General features: G+C 33.7%; 2 protein-coding genes and 1 long non-coding RNA gene across 3 annotated transcripts; 1 reads left to right on the top strand and 2 right to left on the bottom strand.

Annotated features, from left to right (window-relative positions):
* Window positions 1-1,673: 1,673 nt before the first annotated feature.
* LOC130724266 (uncharacterized) lies at window positions 1,674-5,050 on the bottom strand. The gene is made up of 3 exons (XR_009014472.1): window positions 4,566-5,050; window positions 4,027-4,206; window positions 1,674-3,462 (listed from the first exon to the last, which is right to left on the bottom strand). It is a non-coding gene; the product is annotated as an uncharacterized LOC130724266 (long non-coding RNA).
* A 2,651-nt stretch (window positions 5,051-7,701) lies between these two features.
* Window positions 7,702-8,109, top strand: LOC130725383 (egg cell-secreted protein 1.1-like). The gene has a single exon (XM_057576619.1). The coding sequence runs from the start codon at window positions 7,702-7,704 to the stop codon at window positions 8,107-8,109; it is 408 nt and encodes a 135-aa protein (XP_057432602.1).
* A 1,608-nt stretch (window positions 8,110-9,717) lies between these two features.
* On the bottom strand, window positions 9,718-16,262 carry LOC130723318 (protein trichome birefringence-like 43). Its single transcript, XM_057574315.1, has 4 exons — window positions 15,685-16,262; window positions 11,483-11,654; window positions 10,468-10,643; window positions 9,718-10,383 (listed from the first exon to the last, which is right to left on the bottom strand). The coding sequence occupies exons 1-4, from the start codon at window positions 16,056-16,058 to the stop codon at window positions 9,921-9,923; spliced, it is 1,185 nt and encodes a 394-aa protein (XP_057430298.1). The 5' UTR covers window positions 16,059-16,262; the 3' UTR covers window positions 9,718-9,920.
* Window positions 16,263-16,493: the final 231 nt, after the last annotated feature.

Consider the following 16,493-nt stretch of genomic DNA (forward strand, 5'->3'; position numbering starts at 1 on the left):
CACATACCAGAAATTTCAAAAGAGAAAAACAAAATTATCACACAAAACATTGAAATTCACAAACCATATTGATAAGTCCTCATGTAGAGAATGGAGTAGCTTCTAACAGGAGAATTCACTCAAGACTCAAGAGTAATGCACTCAAGATTCTATTTCTCCAATACAACTATCATTTATCATGTACTTAATAAATTCCAAAGTTCTATTTAGGGTAAAATACACTTACCCCCCTCAAAGTTTGCTAGAAAAACACTCCACCCCGTTCTTATTCAAAATATACACTCCACCCCACTCATTTTATCATGTTAACTCCATCCAAAAGATGCTAACGGAATATTCCATTCAAATCAAAATTATTTAATGTAAACTTATTTTTCCATTTCTTTTTTTTTCTGGTTATTTTTTATTTTATTTTTTTCAAAAAAAAAAACCTCACTTTCAAATAAAAATCGTTTAACGTCAGTTCCATTTAAAAAAAAAACGTTAGTTTAAACAAAAAAGAATATAACATCACAATTACTAGTAATACCCAGTTTATAAAGGATTTTTATAAATAGTGAATTATATAAAAATATTTCGAAATTAATTTCATACTAATTAAAATTTCACCAAATAAATACTAATTAAATTTCTTTTTCCTGGATTTATAAAAAAAATGTTGCTTATGAATTCATTGAGTAGTGTATGGATATTATTAATAAAATTCTCTTATCATATATCAATAACATCCCTCATTTTCAATTACTAAAAGTAATATATACTTTAACATTTAACATGTTATAACCAACGCGATCATATTATCCAAATTAATTAATTAATTAAAATAATAATATAACTTTATATTCTTTTATGGAGTGGAAGTTTAACGTACTTTTACCATAAGTTTTAATTTAAAACTATTTCATACATATTTATTCTTGAATTATTTTATAAAATGGTTACTTTATATACCAGCTCCAACAGTATGTAAGCATTGAGAATATTTGTTTGGTCAAATATTAGAAAGTGACGTTTTTTTCTGGAAAAAAAAATAACCAGAAAAAAAAAGGAAAAATAAGTTTACATTAAATAATTTTGATTTGAATGGAATGTAATGTTCCGTTAGCATCTTTTTGAATGAGGTTAACTTGATAAAATGAGTGGGGTGGAGTGTATATTTTGAATAAGAATGGGGTGGAGTGTTTTTCTAGCAAACCTTGAGGGGGGTAAGTGTATTTTACTCTTCTATTTATCTTGAGAGTCCAAGTAAAAGATTAAAGGCTTAATTGCACATTTGGTCCCCCAACTATAGCCTTCCTGCGAAAATTATCCTCAAACTTTAAAATTAGCAAAAAATGTCCCTAACGTTTACACCCGGTTGCAAAATTGGTTTTCTGTCCAATTCCATCAAAAAACTAACGGAATATTCCTCAAAAAATTAATTAAAAAATTTTAGTCTCTCAAACATTCATCATCTTCATATTAAAAACCCAGAAATTCATCATCTTCATCCCATTTTTCTTTCATCTTCATATAAATGAGTAAATCAAAGCTTTCTCATCCAAAAATCACTATCATATATCAATAAAAAGATTAACTTCTGATAATTTTAATTAAGTTAATTGAATCTACAGTATTAAATTTAAATTTTTCAGCACCAACCCAGAACCCACCATCACCCACCACCTCCCACTCATCTTTCACTTCAATTCATACTTATCAAAGCCCTTAGGGACGAGCAACAGTCCAGCAGACAGAACAACAACAACAACAACAACAACAACAACAACAACAACAACAACAACAACAACAACAACAACAACAACAACAACAACAACAACAGTTTTCACCTTCATGAAATTGAAATTGCCATCAGATTTATCATGAAGAATCACAGGCAGGAATCAACTCAATGTCTCTGAACACCACCACTAAAAACTAATTACCAGTGGCAAATGAAAATCCACCCAAAAAATCACCAACAAGGCTAAAAAAAATCACCCAACAATATTCATGAAATCAAGCAGAAAATACACCCTCAACCTCACACAGCTACTCAAACATCATCAGGAAAAAAAGCAAAGAAACAGAGTTAACCCATGGAAACCCATTCAAAAAAAAAAAGCCAGATCCCTTCTAAATCGCCACCGCCACGCACCTCGTCAGATCTGTTGCATCGCCTCGTCCTCTCCAGCCTCAAGCTTTGTCACCGGAATCAACCATAGTCACCACAGAACCTCTTTCTGCTCCGCCGTGTCTGACAGCGATGTAAGCACTGCCATCTCAAAACCCCCAGCCATCATCATCCTCAACCCATCACCTCCTCTGCGATCTGGGCAAATGCTTCACACTTGGTCGTCGTTGTTACGTTGGGTGAAGGTTCGAGGGGGAGATTGGAGCGGCCACTGCTATATTTGCATGAACAATCAGAGATCTTCATCAGATATGGATTTTGGAGAGAAGAGGCGTGACGGCGGTGGCAGAGAGGTGCCTCTTCGCCCTTGGAAGGGAACAACGGGTTGAAACCGCAAAAAAAAAAACCTATAAACTAGGTATATCTCTTCGAATCCGAGAAAAGATTTAGAACCCAGATCTTTGAAATGTATTTGTCGGTCAAAATGTTTGAATTATGTATTTGGGTTTCATGTATTTTGGGTAATTGAGTTCATTGCATCTAGGTTTTGGGTTGAAGAGAGAAGAGATTTAGAACCCATATCTTTGAAGAACATGAACATTCATAAATTTCTAGGTTTTTGTTTTATTTTCTTATCTTTTATTAATTTTTATCCCATAATTCGTTAAATATTGGATGGAATTGGACGGTAGACCATTTTTGCAACCGGGTGTAAACGTTAGGGATGTTTTTTGCTAATTTTAAAGTTTGGGGACGATTTTCGCATGAGGGCCAAAGTTGGAGGACCAAACGTGTAATTAAGCCAAGATTAAAATAACATAACTTCCAAGTGACAGTTCTTTTTTTTAAAAAAAACAAACCTTTATTTTTATATAAAAGAACTATCATCATACAGTGCATAGAAGTTCAACAATAATAGTAAGCAATGAAACCAACTTAAACATTGGCACCAAACACAATAAGCAGTTGGGACTTCGCAGAGATTGAATGAGATAAAAGTTATAAAACTGTCTTGCATTAATAGCAGTCTGCAGACAAATGAAGACAAAAAAAAGGAAACTTACAGAGACCAAGCACTCAATGTTTTGCTTCGCTCACCCATTTTATGTTCAAGATATCTCATAATGTCTTCTCCCCCCCCCTGGTTGTTCAGTATAAGTCACCTTAGTAAGATGCTCCAATCGTAAAAAGTTGCTCCGACAACTCTTGGTATTCGGAACAAGAATGGTAAAGAAGATTCTTCAGGAAGTTGATTGACGGAAAAGTAGAGGTCGCCGGGGTGCAATAGCAGGAAGTAGTCAGGGTCATATGATCCAAGGGTTTCTATGAGAAACATCTCAGCTTCTAATCTGGAATAAAGAAAAAAGTAAAGTATTATTTCAAAGATAGTAAAGAGGAAATAGTAGAAGCATAATTCAGAACAAAACCATATCAGCCCACAAACTCAAAAGCAATTGAACAACAATTCCTTGGATTCTTAATTTGAATAGTTGGAATTCCCTTCAACTTCTCTAACATGTAGCAGTACCCATAACCACATAAGAGAGAAAAGAGGAAAAATATGAACAGAATAAAATAAAATAAAAAATTCCACTCATGTAACCATATAGAGAGAAGAAAAAAGATATAGTATATGAGCAATGAAGCATATATATCTCGTAACAATGAAGAAAAATCTGAACCACAAACGAAAAGAAAAACTAATTAGAAAATAAGCATAAACAATGTCAGCTAAGTTCGACATGTCAATGAAACTGAAATCTAGTTGAGAAAGGGGTTGGATTTCATCACTAAAGCCTTTCCTTCTTATCTCGGCTAGCAAATGAACTCAAGAGAGAAGGAGCATCAGTAATTAGCTGAATCTAGTGTGTAAAGATTACTGAAAAAAATGAAAGAGCAAGAAAGAGACGTACTTGGAATTATGAGCTTTGTTCCCATAGTAGTACTAATCCCACCGGCTCCAAGAAGTATTTCTACAATGTTCAATGCAGACCTTGGTAGGTTTGGCAAAGCTCTGCTGACAACATAGGAATCAACCTCAATAGTCAAATTCTTGAGCCTCACTTCCACAGTTGGAGCTTTGCTCCTAAGTCCTAAGACAATAGAAATAATCAATCAGTTTAAATCATCTATATATTATATTGGGATCAAATATATGATTCGGTGATTTAATTTTATCTTAAACATAAATTTGACCGATTCTTCTAATATTTAATAAAGGGCATAAACAATAGCTAAAAGGTTAGCCTCAAAATGAAATGCTTGATTGTTGCGACACACAACTACGTAAACAAAGGACATAAAAGTAGTAAAAATGAAGTTTTGGTGCCCTAAACCACCTTCTTAGAGAAGGAGAAAGCAAATTCAAAAATAAACAAAAAAACAGCAGCAAATATTAAACAAAAATGCAATCTAAAATGGGAAAACAAATTAAAGGAATCAAGAGCATTACACAGTGGAACCTGCAGGAGGGTTTCTTGCCAAGGGACCTGCAGGATATGAGCTCGCAGTGGAGCGGGATTGTCTCGGATAGGGGGATTGGGGCTCGGAGGGTGAAACGACGTCGACAACATCATGGAGTGGAAGAGAAAGGCCTTGAAGGAGCATACACCATCAACCCTGGAGGGGTTTTGGAAGTGGGTTGCGGAGGATTTGAACCCCTGCCATTGGGATTAGGGATCTGAGCATAAACGTTAGCATCAGGAAGTGAGAGAGTGAAGGAAATAGAGCATAAACGAAAGCATCAGGTTTGACTAAAAGATCTGATTTCCCTCACCATATTTGTTTAAAATGATTAATGAGCCTCGTGCTAGAAAAAGGGTTAAAGCACCAATATTTGAATTTGAAATTCAAAGTAAGACACGGCAAATCAAGTCAGATTCATTCTACTCCTTATTTCTAGCAATATTCTTCCAATAAACCGTGTACAAAGTTAAAAAACGCTTACAACATAAATGGGGTAAAGAATAAAACGTGTGGACAAAACTAAAGCAGATCACAAATTAACGGTTGTACATGTAACAAAAAAAATATAACTGCGTGGACCAAATTAAGTTTAACAGATTCTGTTACTTGAAACCAAATTCCTGGAACGTAATTTGTGGCATTGAATGTTGATAAAACCGTGTGGTTCATTTCTAAATATAACAATTATTTCAAACTTATTTGATATTATTGTTTTTGACTTTTAGATATAATTACTCATATTTTGTTTTAAAAAAAATAATAAGATACACAAATTGTGGAAAACATGTGGAAACATAAATAGGTTGTTTATGATTGTACAATTAAGGTTGTACTTCAAAGTCAATTTGAAAGAATACGTAAGTTTTGGCCATTAAATTTCAAATTTACGTTTTTTTCCAAAATTTCTTAAATGAACGCATATTTCCTAAATGTTGAAATAAAACCGCGTATAGTGCAATCAAAATAACATTTATTTTTTGATTCAAATATTTATTTATTTATTGATTGATTTATTTATGTATTAATTAATTTCGACCAATCAAAATTCAAGGATTTGGACCAATCAGCGAAGGTCATGTGAAAATTCGTTGAAACCAACCAATAGAGATGTGACATGTGGAAATTAGAAAGCATTATGACTCACTTTGGTGGATGGGCTTTATATATTATTAAGATTCCCATTTTTTTTGGGTAAACCAATTACAACATTCCACTTAATACCGTTCCACTAAGTAAGTTTGGGCCGGGCTTTTTACAAGAGTCCAAAGTCTCAAAAGAATAGATTGTGTGTTGTTTTAGAATTACAAATTAATGAAAAAATTGAACTTGTTCATCTTTTGCTTCTTCTCTTTATTTTACACTTTATTTCTCTACTAGGATTTTAAGGTAGGGTTGTTCCTACCAAATTTTGGTGCTTTCATTATGTCTACTCCACCTCCTCCACAACCCACTTTGGATTCCCTTGATCACAAGAGTGAGTTTTTATAGATTTGGGTTCCTTCATATCCATGCTTAACTTGGGCAACTGCTTCTGAGCATCAAACATGGGAGTTCTTTTGACGAATGTGTCGAGGAATTTGAAAGGTATGCAAGTACAGTTCATGGTGTAGAGGAGGAGTACCTGTTAGATGTATTTTTGAATGGATTGAAGGATGAAATTGCTGCAAAAGTTTTGTTGTATGAACCTCATTCTTTAGCTGCCATGACTAAGAAAGCCTTATTGGTAGAGGAGAAGAATTAAGTAGTGGACAAAGCCGGTGGAGCAAGCACTGGTAGTCTAGGAAATTCTATTAGGATGTCGAGTTTTCTAGGTTTGGAGGTTCGAAGAATGGGTGAAAGGGTGGTACTAAGGTGAGTGTTAGTGTAGGGGAAATTACAATAGAGAGGTGTAAATGTATTATGGGTCTCCATCTATTATTACTCTTTTTGTATTAAAGATGTCCAAGGTTGTGCATGTAAACTTTATACATTAAAATTACAAAAGCATTTGCGACGGAATTATTTCCTCGCTAAATCCTTTCCCACGTATAGCGACGGATTTTATGACTGAACAGCAAAAAGGGAAGCCAATCCGTCGCTAAACTCCTAGCTAAATCTAATAGGTGAAAACTAGAGAAAGAATTAGCGACGGATTGTAGCGAGGAAACTTTCAGCCGCTAAAATTTGAAGTGTCCACGGGTGGTAAAGAAGACTTGGAAAGGGATTTCTGCCATAGGCAGCAGATTGGTTAGTCCTTATTTGGGTTTGCTCTAGCTTTTTGCTAATGTAGGTCATATGGTGTGAGTCCATAGTTTCGTTTAGTGACTACTTTTAGTGTTGGCTTTTGTGTGAGTACTCTTTTTTTCTCTTGGGGTTTTTCCCACTGGGTTTTTCCTAAGGGGGTTTTAATGAGGCTCTACATAAGCTGTTTCACCAAAATAGTCCGGTTTGGCAAAGCTTTTTGCTTTGTTCGTTTGGGCGGGGGATGAATGTATTTTCTTGATTTTCTTTCTATCATCAAATCTACATGAGAGGATTTTTCTCATGATTTTTCTCTTTTATCAATATAATCCATTTGTTCTAAAAAAAAAATTGAAGTGTCATTTTCTTTGCAAAATATTGACTTTTTTTTTGTCTAACACAAGAAGGAAAATCCTGTTGAATCAATTTACATTTAAATTCCACAATCTCCAATACACAGAAGATGAACCATCCGCACCTGTCTTATTCACTTTTCTTATGCAATACAAACTTAATTAAAATTCTCATGCTTCATCTCCCCTTATAGCAACCGTTTGGGCAAGAATTGTTTCAATATACATGATTGGATATATGTCATCCTAGCTGACAGAGAAACAGCTCTATTGATATTTATGAATTGATTTATCTCTAATGTCAATCAAATTATGAAGAAGATGCACAGACCCTTATAATCAATTGACATTTAAATTCCACAATGACCATCCTCACCTGTCTTATTCACTTTCCTTCTGTAACCACCACAAACGTAATCATAAATCTCCTGCTTCATATCCCATATAGCAACTGTTACTTAACACTTTCCTTGCTATATAAACACTAAGCTAGTTTTCACCAAAACAATCCATCCATCACACTAAGCAAGTTTCACACCAAAATCTAAAATGGCTTCTTCTACCAAAATCTCTTGTATTGTTGCTTTTGTGATTAGTGCAGCAATACTGCTCTCAGCAGCATCTGTTGTGGAGTCGAGACCACTCTCCAATCCATCGGCATTGAGCCTTGCAGTGAGGTTGAAGCTGAACAGTGGCAACTGTTGGGAGTCACTGATGCAGCTCCAAGCATGTAGTGGTGAAATTATAGCTTTTTTTCTGAATGGTGAGACTTACATAGGCAATGGTTGTTGCCATGCAATTAAGGTAATTGGACATGACTGTTGGCCCAACATTGTTGCCTCTCTAGGCTTCACCACTCAAGAGACTGACATGTTGGAGGGCTATTGTGATGAGACAGCTGCTCATTCACCACCACCACCATATATAGTTGAGCCTAATACAGAGATTGTTCCATAAAGGCACAACTCTAGTTTCCACTTTTCAATAAATAAGAAGTTAACAAGTGCAGATTTGTTTCCTTTGCTTTATCTTTAATGTTGCCCACGCATCCTTGTACCCACTGAGAGCTTCTGAGCTTTTGATATCTGTGTACTGAACTCTGAGTTAATGATATGAGATGCTTACAGGGTTGCTTTTTTCTTTATCCTTGAGGTTTAGCATTTCCCTTCATTTATAATTGCTGCCTCATAAATTGAATCTGAAACATTGGTAATCGATATGGCATTGTTTTAGGTATTTTTTGTTGCATAAGTAATATTTGTTAATTAATTGAAAGTAAATAACCTTTCAACAAAAACTGAGAATCATTTATAATTTTCTTTACTAACTTCTGTACATATCACTATTTCTAAAACCATTATGATAAAGATGAGCAAGTTTTTCTTCAAACTGCTGAAGAAATTATATGAATTTTGTGATACAAGAACATGTTCATAGATTAGAATTTGAAAGTGCATGAGATAGAGAGAGAAAAAGAGAAAGAAAGAAAGAAAGAAAGAAAGAAAGAAAGGGACAAAGACACCATTCATGTTGGGCATTGTTAGAAATAATGTAACTTCAATTAGGCTCTTTTTTGTTTAAATTAAATCTTCTGTGTGGTTCATTCACCTCCTAGGCTGTTAGTGTGTCTGTGGTACTTTAAAAATTTTAATTTTAATAATTTTTTTATTCCTAATACATAACTGTTATGAGCCTCTAAATCATGGGCTTGGAGTCTGCATATTAGAGGAGGAAGAGAGGAAGGGGAAGAAATTGAGTTGAATATGGAGAAGGGCAAGGCAGTGAAAGCATTCTTCCTTGTCTGATATTTCCTTTTTTATTAGGTAATTAGGTGTTTCTCTGCTTCTAGCTTTATCTGTTTGACACATGAGGTACCTTAGCTTTGTACACACAGTCCATAACAATAGCGGCTAAGTGGCTAACTGTTGCTATAAATAAGGACTCATTCTATTCTTTCAAGCATCAACTTTTGGTGTATATGCTAGAAGATCCTAAATATTGTCTAGAGAAGGATTGTCTTCAAATCCATCTGAAAAAGCGAGCTTGTATGAATTTGGGTTCCCTCATATCCATTCTTAGCTGAGGCAACTATTACTGACTAAACTCTAGGCCCATATTGCTGTCTCCTTAGCCTCTTCCTCACTTGGACCAGACACTTGATACCCCACTTAGGTCAGGGCAGGCACTTGATCTGAGTCTGAGATCTATCCGTTTCAACAAATCTCATAAAATCTAAACACAACAACATGATTTCCACCATCTACAAATAAGTGTCACCCTGCACATCCAAATTCCAAAGTACAAACTCAAAATCCAATATTACTATGTATTCTGCTCAATCTCTAACTGATTTTAGTGTCAGAGTCTCTTTTGCAGGTGACCGGCCCCCACCATTCCACAAATCGGAGCTTGGATTCCAGTTCACCAACACGACCCGAGAAGCAAGTTGTACTTATCGAGCAAAACAAGCACCATATTTGTTGTTTTGTTTTTTATTTAAAAAATGAATAAAATGAGAAAAACTAACTATAAAATAACAGTTGCCAGTGTTAATGGAAGTAGTAGTAGTAATACTATAGAAGCAGTGTATATTTTTCATGTTAAAAGCCACAAAATCATATATATATGAACTTTCTTTACCATATCATATGTAACATTTTTTCTAGTCCAATGAATCATTCCAATTTAAAATATGAGAAGAGATATCTTCTTTTATTTGGCCTATAAATACTTTTATTTGTTTCATTGCTTGATCTAGGAATAAGCACTTAATTTTGAATGAGAGTTGCATATAAAAGCTGGTTCCAAGTATCAGGAACACCAGCTAAGCACCAGTGGCTGCAATCAGCATTCCTATGCCCTCCAGCTCCATAAACAGAAGGGTGAGCATCTTTCCTCAGCTGTGATAGGGTAGTAATGTTGAGCAAATACACTGGTTTTTTCATGGTTCCTAACACTTTCTCTAATACCAACTCTGCTGGGTGTGGACCTCCTGGATAGTTGAATCCCAACAATGGCCTACTTTGCCCTACACAAGAATTTGCTCCTGGCTCTCCCCATTGCCCTGCATTTGCATGATCTGGAGAAACTCCTTGGAAGAGTACCCTTGTTTTGGTAGGATCAATATTGGCATTAACCCATTTTGCCCATGTATTCAATGCTTTCTCATATACAACTAACCGATTCATGTCTCTGACTAATGGTTTATTCCCTTCTTGAATGAAATCCCATCTGCATAAGAGAAAGAAAATTGTTATAATTTTTTTGAAAGAAAATTGTTATAATTGAAGAGTGTGTGTGGCTATATATACATACGCTTGTTTTCTTCCTGTGTGAAGCCACCAATGCCAAGAGTCAAATATCAATACATCCTTTCCTTTCCAGGTTTTGCCGGCTTCAATAGAATCTAGTTTCATCACTCGACCAATAGGTTCACCAACAATGTCCACTAGGTATGCATTGCGTGAAAACATCAGCTTAACGCCATAGGTCTGCAAATTTGAGAAAAACCACAGCTCATGCACATGCACACTGCAAAGTAAATATTTGAACTACATCTCCCGACACTATAACAAGTACTAAGAAATAAACAACTTTAGAGAGCTATGAAACAAAGAAGTTGGGCCAACATATAGTCTTGGCCTCTCTCTTCCCTTACTATATAAAGCAAGACTTGTTTCACCATTACAAACAGTATATTATCAGTTGAACTAGTTTTCCTATGTTGACAATGATGTGAAATAACTTAACAGATAAGACTTGTTCAGTTAATATTCATTTCTTAGCAATACAGTTATGCAATAATAAAAAATATGTTGATCAGTTAGCACTTAGCATGGGTTACCTGTCTAGGTAATCAATCAACTTTGTGATTAGTTTTCTTTTATGGACAACAAAGCATTAACTTATTCCTTTTTATCAGTATTACCTTCCTTGGATAACTTGTTGGCTACGTTAGTGCTTATATTTTTCTGCTTGCATTTGAGGGAATCTCTGATATCTTAAAAGTCAAACACTTAATAAAGGAAAACAACTGTTAGGAGCAACTTTCATATCATTGCGTGATTGCATTTACATTGTTATTATACTTGACAGCACTGCTCTACTTAGTTTCAAGATTATCCAATATGCATGGTTGCTAGCTAGCGCTACCCCACCCAATTAATGTTACTTATTTTGAAATTAATTATTTGCAGTTATAGGGGGGAAGCACAGCCACATTGATCACATGGCTGAATAATGTGATAATGTTTATTTGAAACAATAATGACTAAGTGAAGAGGAATGAAAATTAAAAAAAAAACATTATCAGAGATCGAGGTGATCTAACCGTGAAGGTGAAAATGGAGAGACCTCCAGTCCTCACTAAGGTGTATTGAGCTTGAGGCACAGCTGTGTGGAGCATGCAAGTGAGTGATTGCCATTGATTCAAACTCAAAGAATCCCCCACAAACATGATACTCTTCCCTCTGTATCTTCTTAAGAAATCTTCACCATTGAATCTGTACAATGAGAGCAAGTTTTCAATGCTCACATAATACTCAACAGTCATACTCCCTCTTCTTATAATTATCTGAAAACAGTTTTTACACTTTTTTTCTTCAAAAAAAATTAAAATGGAAATAAATAACAGTACATGGTTGATAATATTGTGTAAGAAATCATTTATGTGTTTTTATCTAATCGCTCAATTTTTTGGGATAGTTGATTCGTGACATAGTTTAGGAGTCTTGATGAGATAGTGGTTTATATTTCGACCCTTATTACCTCATTATACTAATATAAAGTTGACTTTCAGCACAAAATTAGTGGGTTGTATTGTCCACACTTCAAGCTTAATTAAGTTTTGCATGAGATGACGTATTAGAAATATAATATATATAAAATCATTTATATGTCTTCATCTAAAGAGCATAAACTTCAAGCAAAATTAGGGTGTGTTTGGGTAAATAATTTAATTAAGCGCTTTCAAATATAAGCATTTATCGCATAAGTGCTTATTCATAAGCTAATTTAAGTAACTTAATGAAATCATGTGAGAATATATTATGAACAAGCATAAACTCTTATTTATAAACTCAAAACAATTTATACGTTGGCTAACTATTCACATAAGTTCTGAGTTCTGACAAACACTTGCTTGCATAAGCGTTCATACTATAAGATAAACTCAAATAAGTTCTTCCAAACATATCAACTATAACAATTAACATTTTAATGAAAATGAGTATATAGTACATGCTCCTATAACACTTCAGATTTTTCGGTGCAAAATGTTCATTCGAAATTAATGATCATTTAAACTATCTTTTGTTGGGATGTAATATAGCATGTGATCCTATTTCAGGACAAAATGATTGAATGTAACTTTACATTAACAGATGAAGGAAGTCACTGCCGACATATGCATACACATAAACTTTATGTGGTAGTTCAAATGTATATGTATAAGCCTAACTAGCAACCTCACCTAATCGTTTGGTGAGTGACAACTTGGAAGGAGAGTGCAGAAAACAACTAAGAGATGTAAAGTGTCCAGACAAAGCCTAATGTATTTTATCAAACAGAGGTTAACAAAGCATAACCAATGTTATTCTTTAACTGATTTGTGGTTGAGTGAAGCATACATGGGGAAGGCTATTAAATAGAAAATATACCTTGCACCTTATATATTTTGGAAATGTCCGTGTCCGGTTTGGTTAATGCTTTATCTAGCTTTCTACCAAGTCTAGCCTTTTTTCAGATAAAGGAAGTGTTTGTTTCTTTTTAATTTGCTTCTTTCCTTTTCTTTTTTGTTTGTTTACAATTTGCTTCTTTCCTTTGTTTGTTGTGGTGTCATTTGGGGGTAAAACATTAAATCAGTAAAATGATATTTGTCGAGTGACAGCAAATGAATGAAAAATATGTTAAGGTCTCACATTCACTATATAGTACATTTATATGGCTAAAAATATTTTTATTCATTGTAAAGCAATCATCATCTTTAAGCTAGTTTTTGAGGTAGAGTTTGGTCTAATCCAATTTTTAAGAAAATATGTGAGTTCCTAATTAGATCTTCTAACATTATATGAAAGGAATAATCATTATTAGGAGGAAAAAAAGATGAAAAGAAAATTAATTTTGTTTTAAGAGATAGTTTGAAAAGAAATTATTAATTTATGTTTGTGTATAAATATAGAAATTGTTATTTACTTTAAAAACCTATTCAAAATAATTGATTTTCAAAACTATTAAAAATAGCGTACAAGAATTATCAGATTTCAGCTTCTTCTTTTTAAATCCCACTTTCTATCATAAACACACATACAATTTAAAAATACATAAGGTATTAGTTTTTAAAACTAAATAATGATTATTTCACAAAATAAGGACAAATATGCCCATCATGAGAAAGAAGTGAGACACTGATAAAGTTAGCTATATGGGAGGGGGGGGGGGGGAGTTGTAGAAATAATAATTACTCAAAAAAATATTCTTTTACATTTTATCCCCATGATCAAGCTAAGTAAATAAGTTCTACTGGAACATTTTCAACCCAAACAAAATCACCAATTGAAAAAGATAATTTGGTCAAATAATTTAATTTGTCACAGAATTACAAAAATTAAATAACAAAATTAAAAGAAAAGAAAAGAAGTTATAACAGTTGTAAATAGCAGCAGAGAAATAAAAGGGTCCTCAAGTAGGTGTCTTAATCGGGAGAGTAAGTGATATTTATTAAATTTAATATTTATCTCATTTTAATATATATGTTGAGAGAGAGAGAGAGAGAAAAAAATTAGCAAACGAACAAAGTTATATATAATCTCAGTTTCAAAAAAAAGTTATATATAATCTCTAACATAGTAACATGTCATGATAGGATCTAATATACAACTGTGTCTCTAACATGTTATTAAGTCTTCTTCAGATATCACATTGAATTTAATGTTATATGTGTAGTATTGTTTTCCACCAGAATGTTATTACGTGACAAAAGCTCTTTTAATTTAGACGTATAAAGAGCAATTATTAATTGGTTGTTGGTGGGTACCTTTCATGGATTAGATTGAGTCCTAAAATTTCTAGAGCATAAGCATTTACGTGGGGTTTCCTCAAATCAAAATACCGGTTATAGATACTTCCTCTCAAGCTCTAATTTCCCATAAATTTTGAAATGGAATATTATTTGATCACACTCATTCCAATTGCACTCAATAGAAACATAAAAATAGAATGGTGAGAAAAGAGGTATGATGAGAAAAGAGAAGAGTTATAAAATGAAAAAATAGAATTGACTATTTATCTCACAACCCGTGAGTAAACTCAACTTGTTGGTGGGTTAAGTTGGTCAAAATCTAGCTCACATACTCACTAATTAGATTGAATCCACGGGTTAAACGACTCGCACTGACTAGCTCGTGAACCCAACATTTTTCTATATATAGAATTTTTTTTTTTGAAAACTTCAATAGAATGTTGCGATGATAACTAGTATTATGGTATTAAAAAGTTAAATTTATTGGATGCTTATTATTAGAAGTTTATTATTATAAACCCTCTTCTAATTAAAAAAAATCTATTTTTTCATTTCGCTTATTATAAATCTCACCAGCCAATTTGTAGTGGGTTAAGTTAGGTTTTTTTTTTGGCTCACCAAAAAAAAAGTCAGGACATCTCAAACTCCTTTCCTCATAACCTATTGTTACCAGTTTGGATGGGTCGGGTTTGCCTATTTTAAGAGCTCTAAGAAAAAATGAGTGAAAATGAGATGGAAAGAATATGAGAATTAAGGAACTAAGTTGTTTAGAAATTCATGTACTAAATTCTGTTTTTTATTTTTCAGGTGAGGATTGAAGGCATGTTCAAAAAAATAATCTATTGGCTCTACTTGTGACTGAATGAGTGTTTTATAGTTATCAATAAAATGACCATCCTAGACATGCGATTTAAGTTAAGACTTAGGAACCAACAAAATATAGTAACTGCAATTTAGTAAGACCATTTCAATGGTTTTGGTAAATTTCAAAAGAAAAAAAGGGCGGGAAAGAAATCATTTTTCCCATGAGAAGTTCTCAATCCCAAGGATTTCATGTACTCCATATCAATGGATTTGTCTTTCTCTCATTTGTAACTTACAATTGGCATTGTCTTTTTCCATATCAGAAATCAAAACAACAAGCAGTTACTAAGGCTTTGTCTTTTTCTCTCCAGTCGTTCAAAAAGTCAAAATTTCACATAAACACTTAATTTAATTTGGGGAACTCAATAGAATGGAAGGGTTAGTAAAATTCTCAAACAATGGAAGGGTTTCTCATAATCTTCTCATCTCCAAAATTCAACTCGCAAACACCAGAGCCTAGATAAACTAGGCGGAATGGATCAAAGTAACCGGTAACAAATGTCAGAAAAGACTAATTTTGGGAAAGGAAAAAAGAAAATAAAAAAGCAGCATACACCAGCAAAAACCATGTATCTATGTCCAAAATGGCAAAATAAAATAGTTTATTCAATGAAAAATGAAAACAGAGTAAACAGAGGATATGCATGTACCTTGGTAAGTTGCACCCTGTTGGCTGCCATCTATACTTTAGATAGAATTTATCTGGTCTTCCATTCTTTTGGCAATCAAACTGCTGCTCAAAAAAGGGACAGCGTGAGGAATCATAAAGAGGATATGATTCATCATAAACCCATCTTCCCTCAAACAAATCACAACCACTCTTTCCAAACCCTGCTGTTAACTGCTTCTGGTAATTAACATCATGATCATCCTTCCCATGAATCTGAATGAGAAGAGCAAGGAACAAGACAGCAGAGATGGTGGTGAGAGACCTCATCCTCATGGTGATGGTGGAGGAGCTGATCACAATATGTGTGGTGTGTTTGATTTCCTCCTGTTGTTGTAATTGGGTTTGGAGTGTCATATATAAATCTGTGTGGTGGTGTTGGTACCTGCCAAAAGCGGTTTGCAAATTTTTTTGTGTGGTTTTTTTGTTTTAATTACGATTGATTCATGAATCATGCAAATGTGAGTCACAAACAAACAAAATAGCAACTCTGGGTTTCACACAACAATACTACACTTACATATTTCTCTCTTAGTCTCTTCTTTTCTCATGACATCACTACTCATCTTAGTTATTACTTGTTACCTTCTCTATCCTTTTTATAGCTTGAATTTGTCATTTTGATGAGAGGATAAGAAAAGCACAAAGATGAAATAAATATAAGACAAAAAAAAATGAAAGATACAACTCATCTAGTTAGTGACATCATAAAAGAGTGAAATATAAATAAAAATTAAGTTTTATCTACCGATAACAAATAAAAAACATGGTTTAACATCATAAGTGACCATT

This window comes from Lotus japonicus, chromosome 6 (assembly GCF_012489685.1).
Source record: "Lotus japonicus ecotype B-129 chromosome 6, LjGifu_v1.2".
Classification (NCBI taxonomy): Eukaryota; Viridiplantae; Streptophyta; class Magnoliopsida; order Fabales; family Fabaceae; genus Lotus; species Lotus japonicus.

What these genes read in the sequence shown, in the direction of transcription:
- LOC130725383 (XM_057576619.1), top strand. Translation starts at nt 7,702, where the DNA reads ATGGCTTCTTCTACCAAAATCTCTTGTATTGTTGCTTTTGTGATTAGT.
- LOC130723318 (XM_057574315.1), bottom strand. Translation starts at nt 16,058, where the DNA reads ATGACACTCCAAACCCAATTACAACAACAGGAGGAAATCAAACACACC. An exon ending in TCTCCATTTTCACCTTCACG is followed by an intron (nt 10,644 to 11,482) that starts GTTAGATCACCT and finishes TCAAATTTGCAG; the next exon opens with ACCTATGGCGTTAAGCTGAT. An exon ending in CACACAGGAAGAAAACAAGC is followed by an intron (nt 10,384 to 10,467) that starts GTATGTATATAT and finishes TCTCTTATGCAG; the next exon opens with ATGGGATTTCATTCAAGAAG.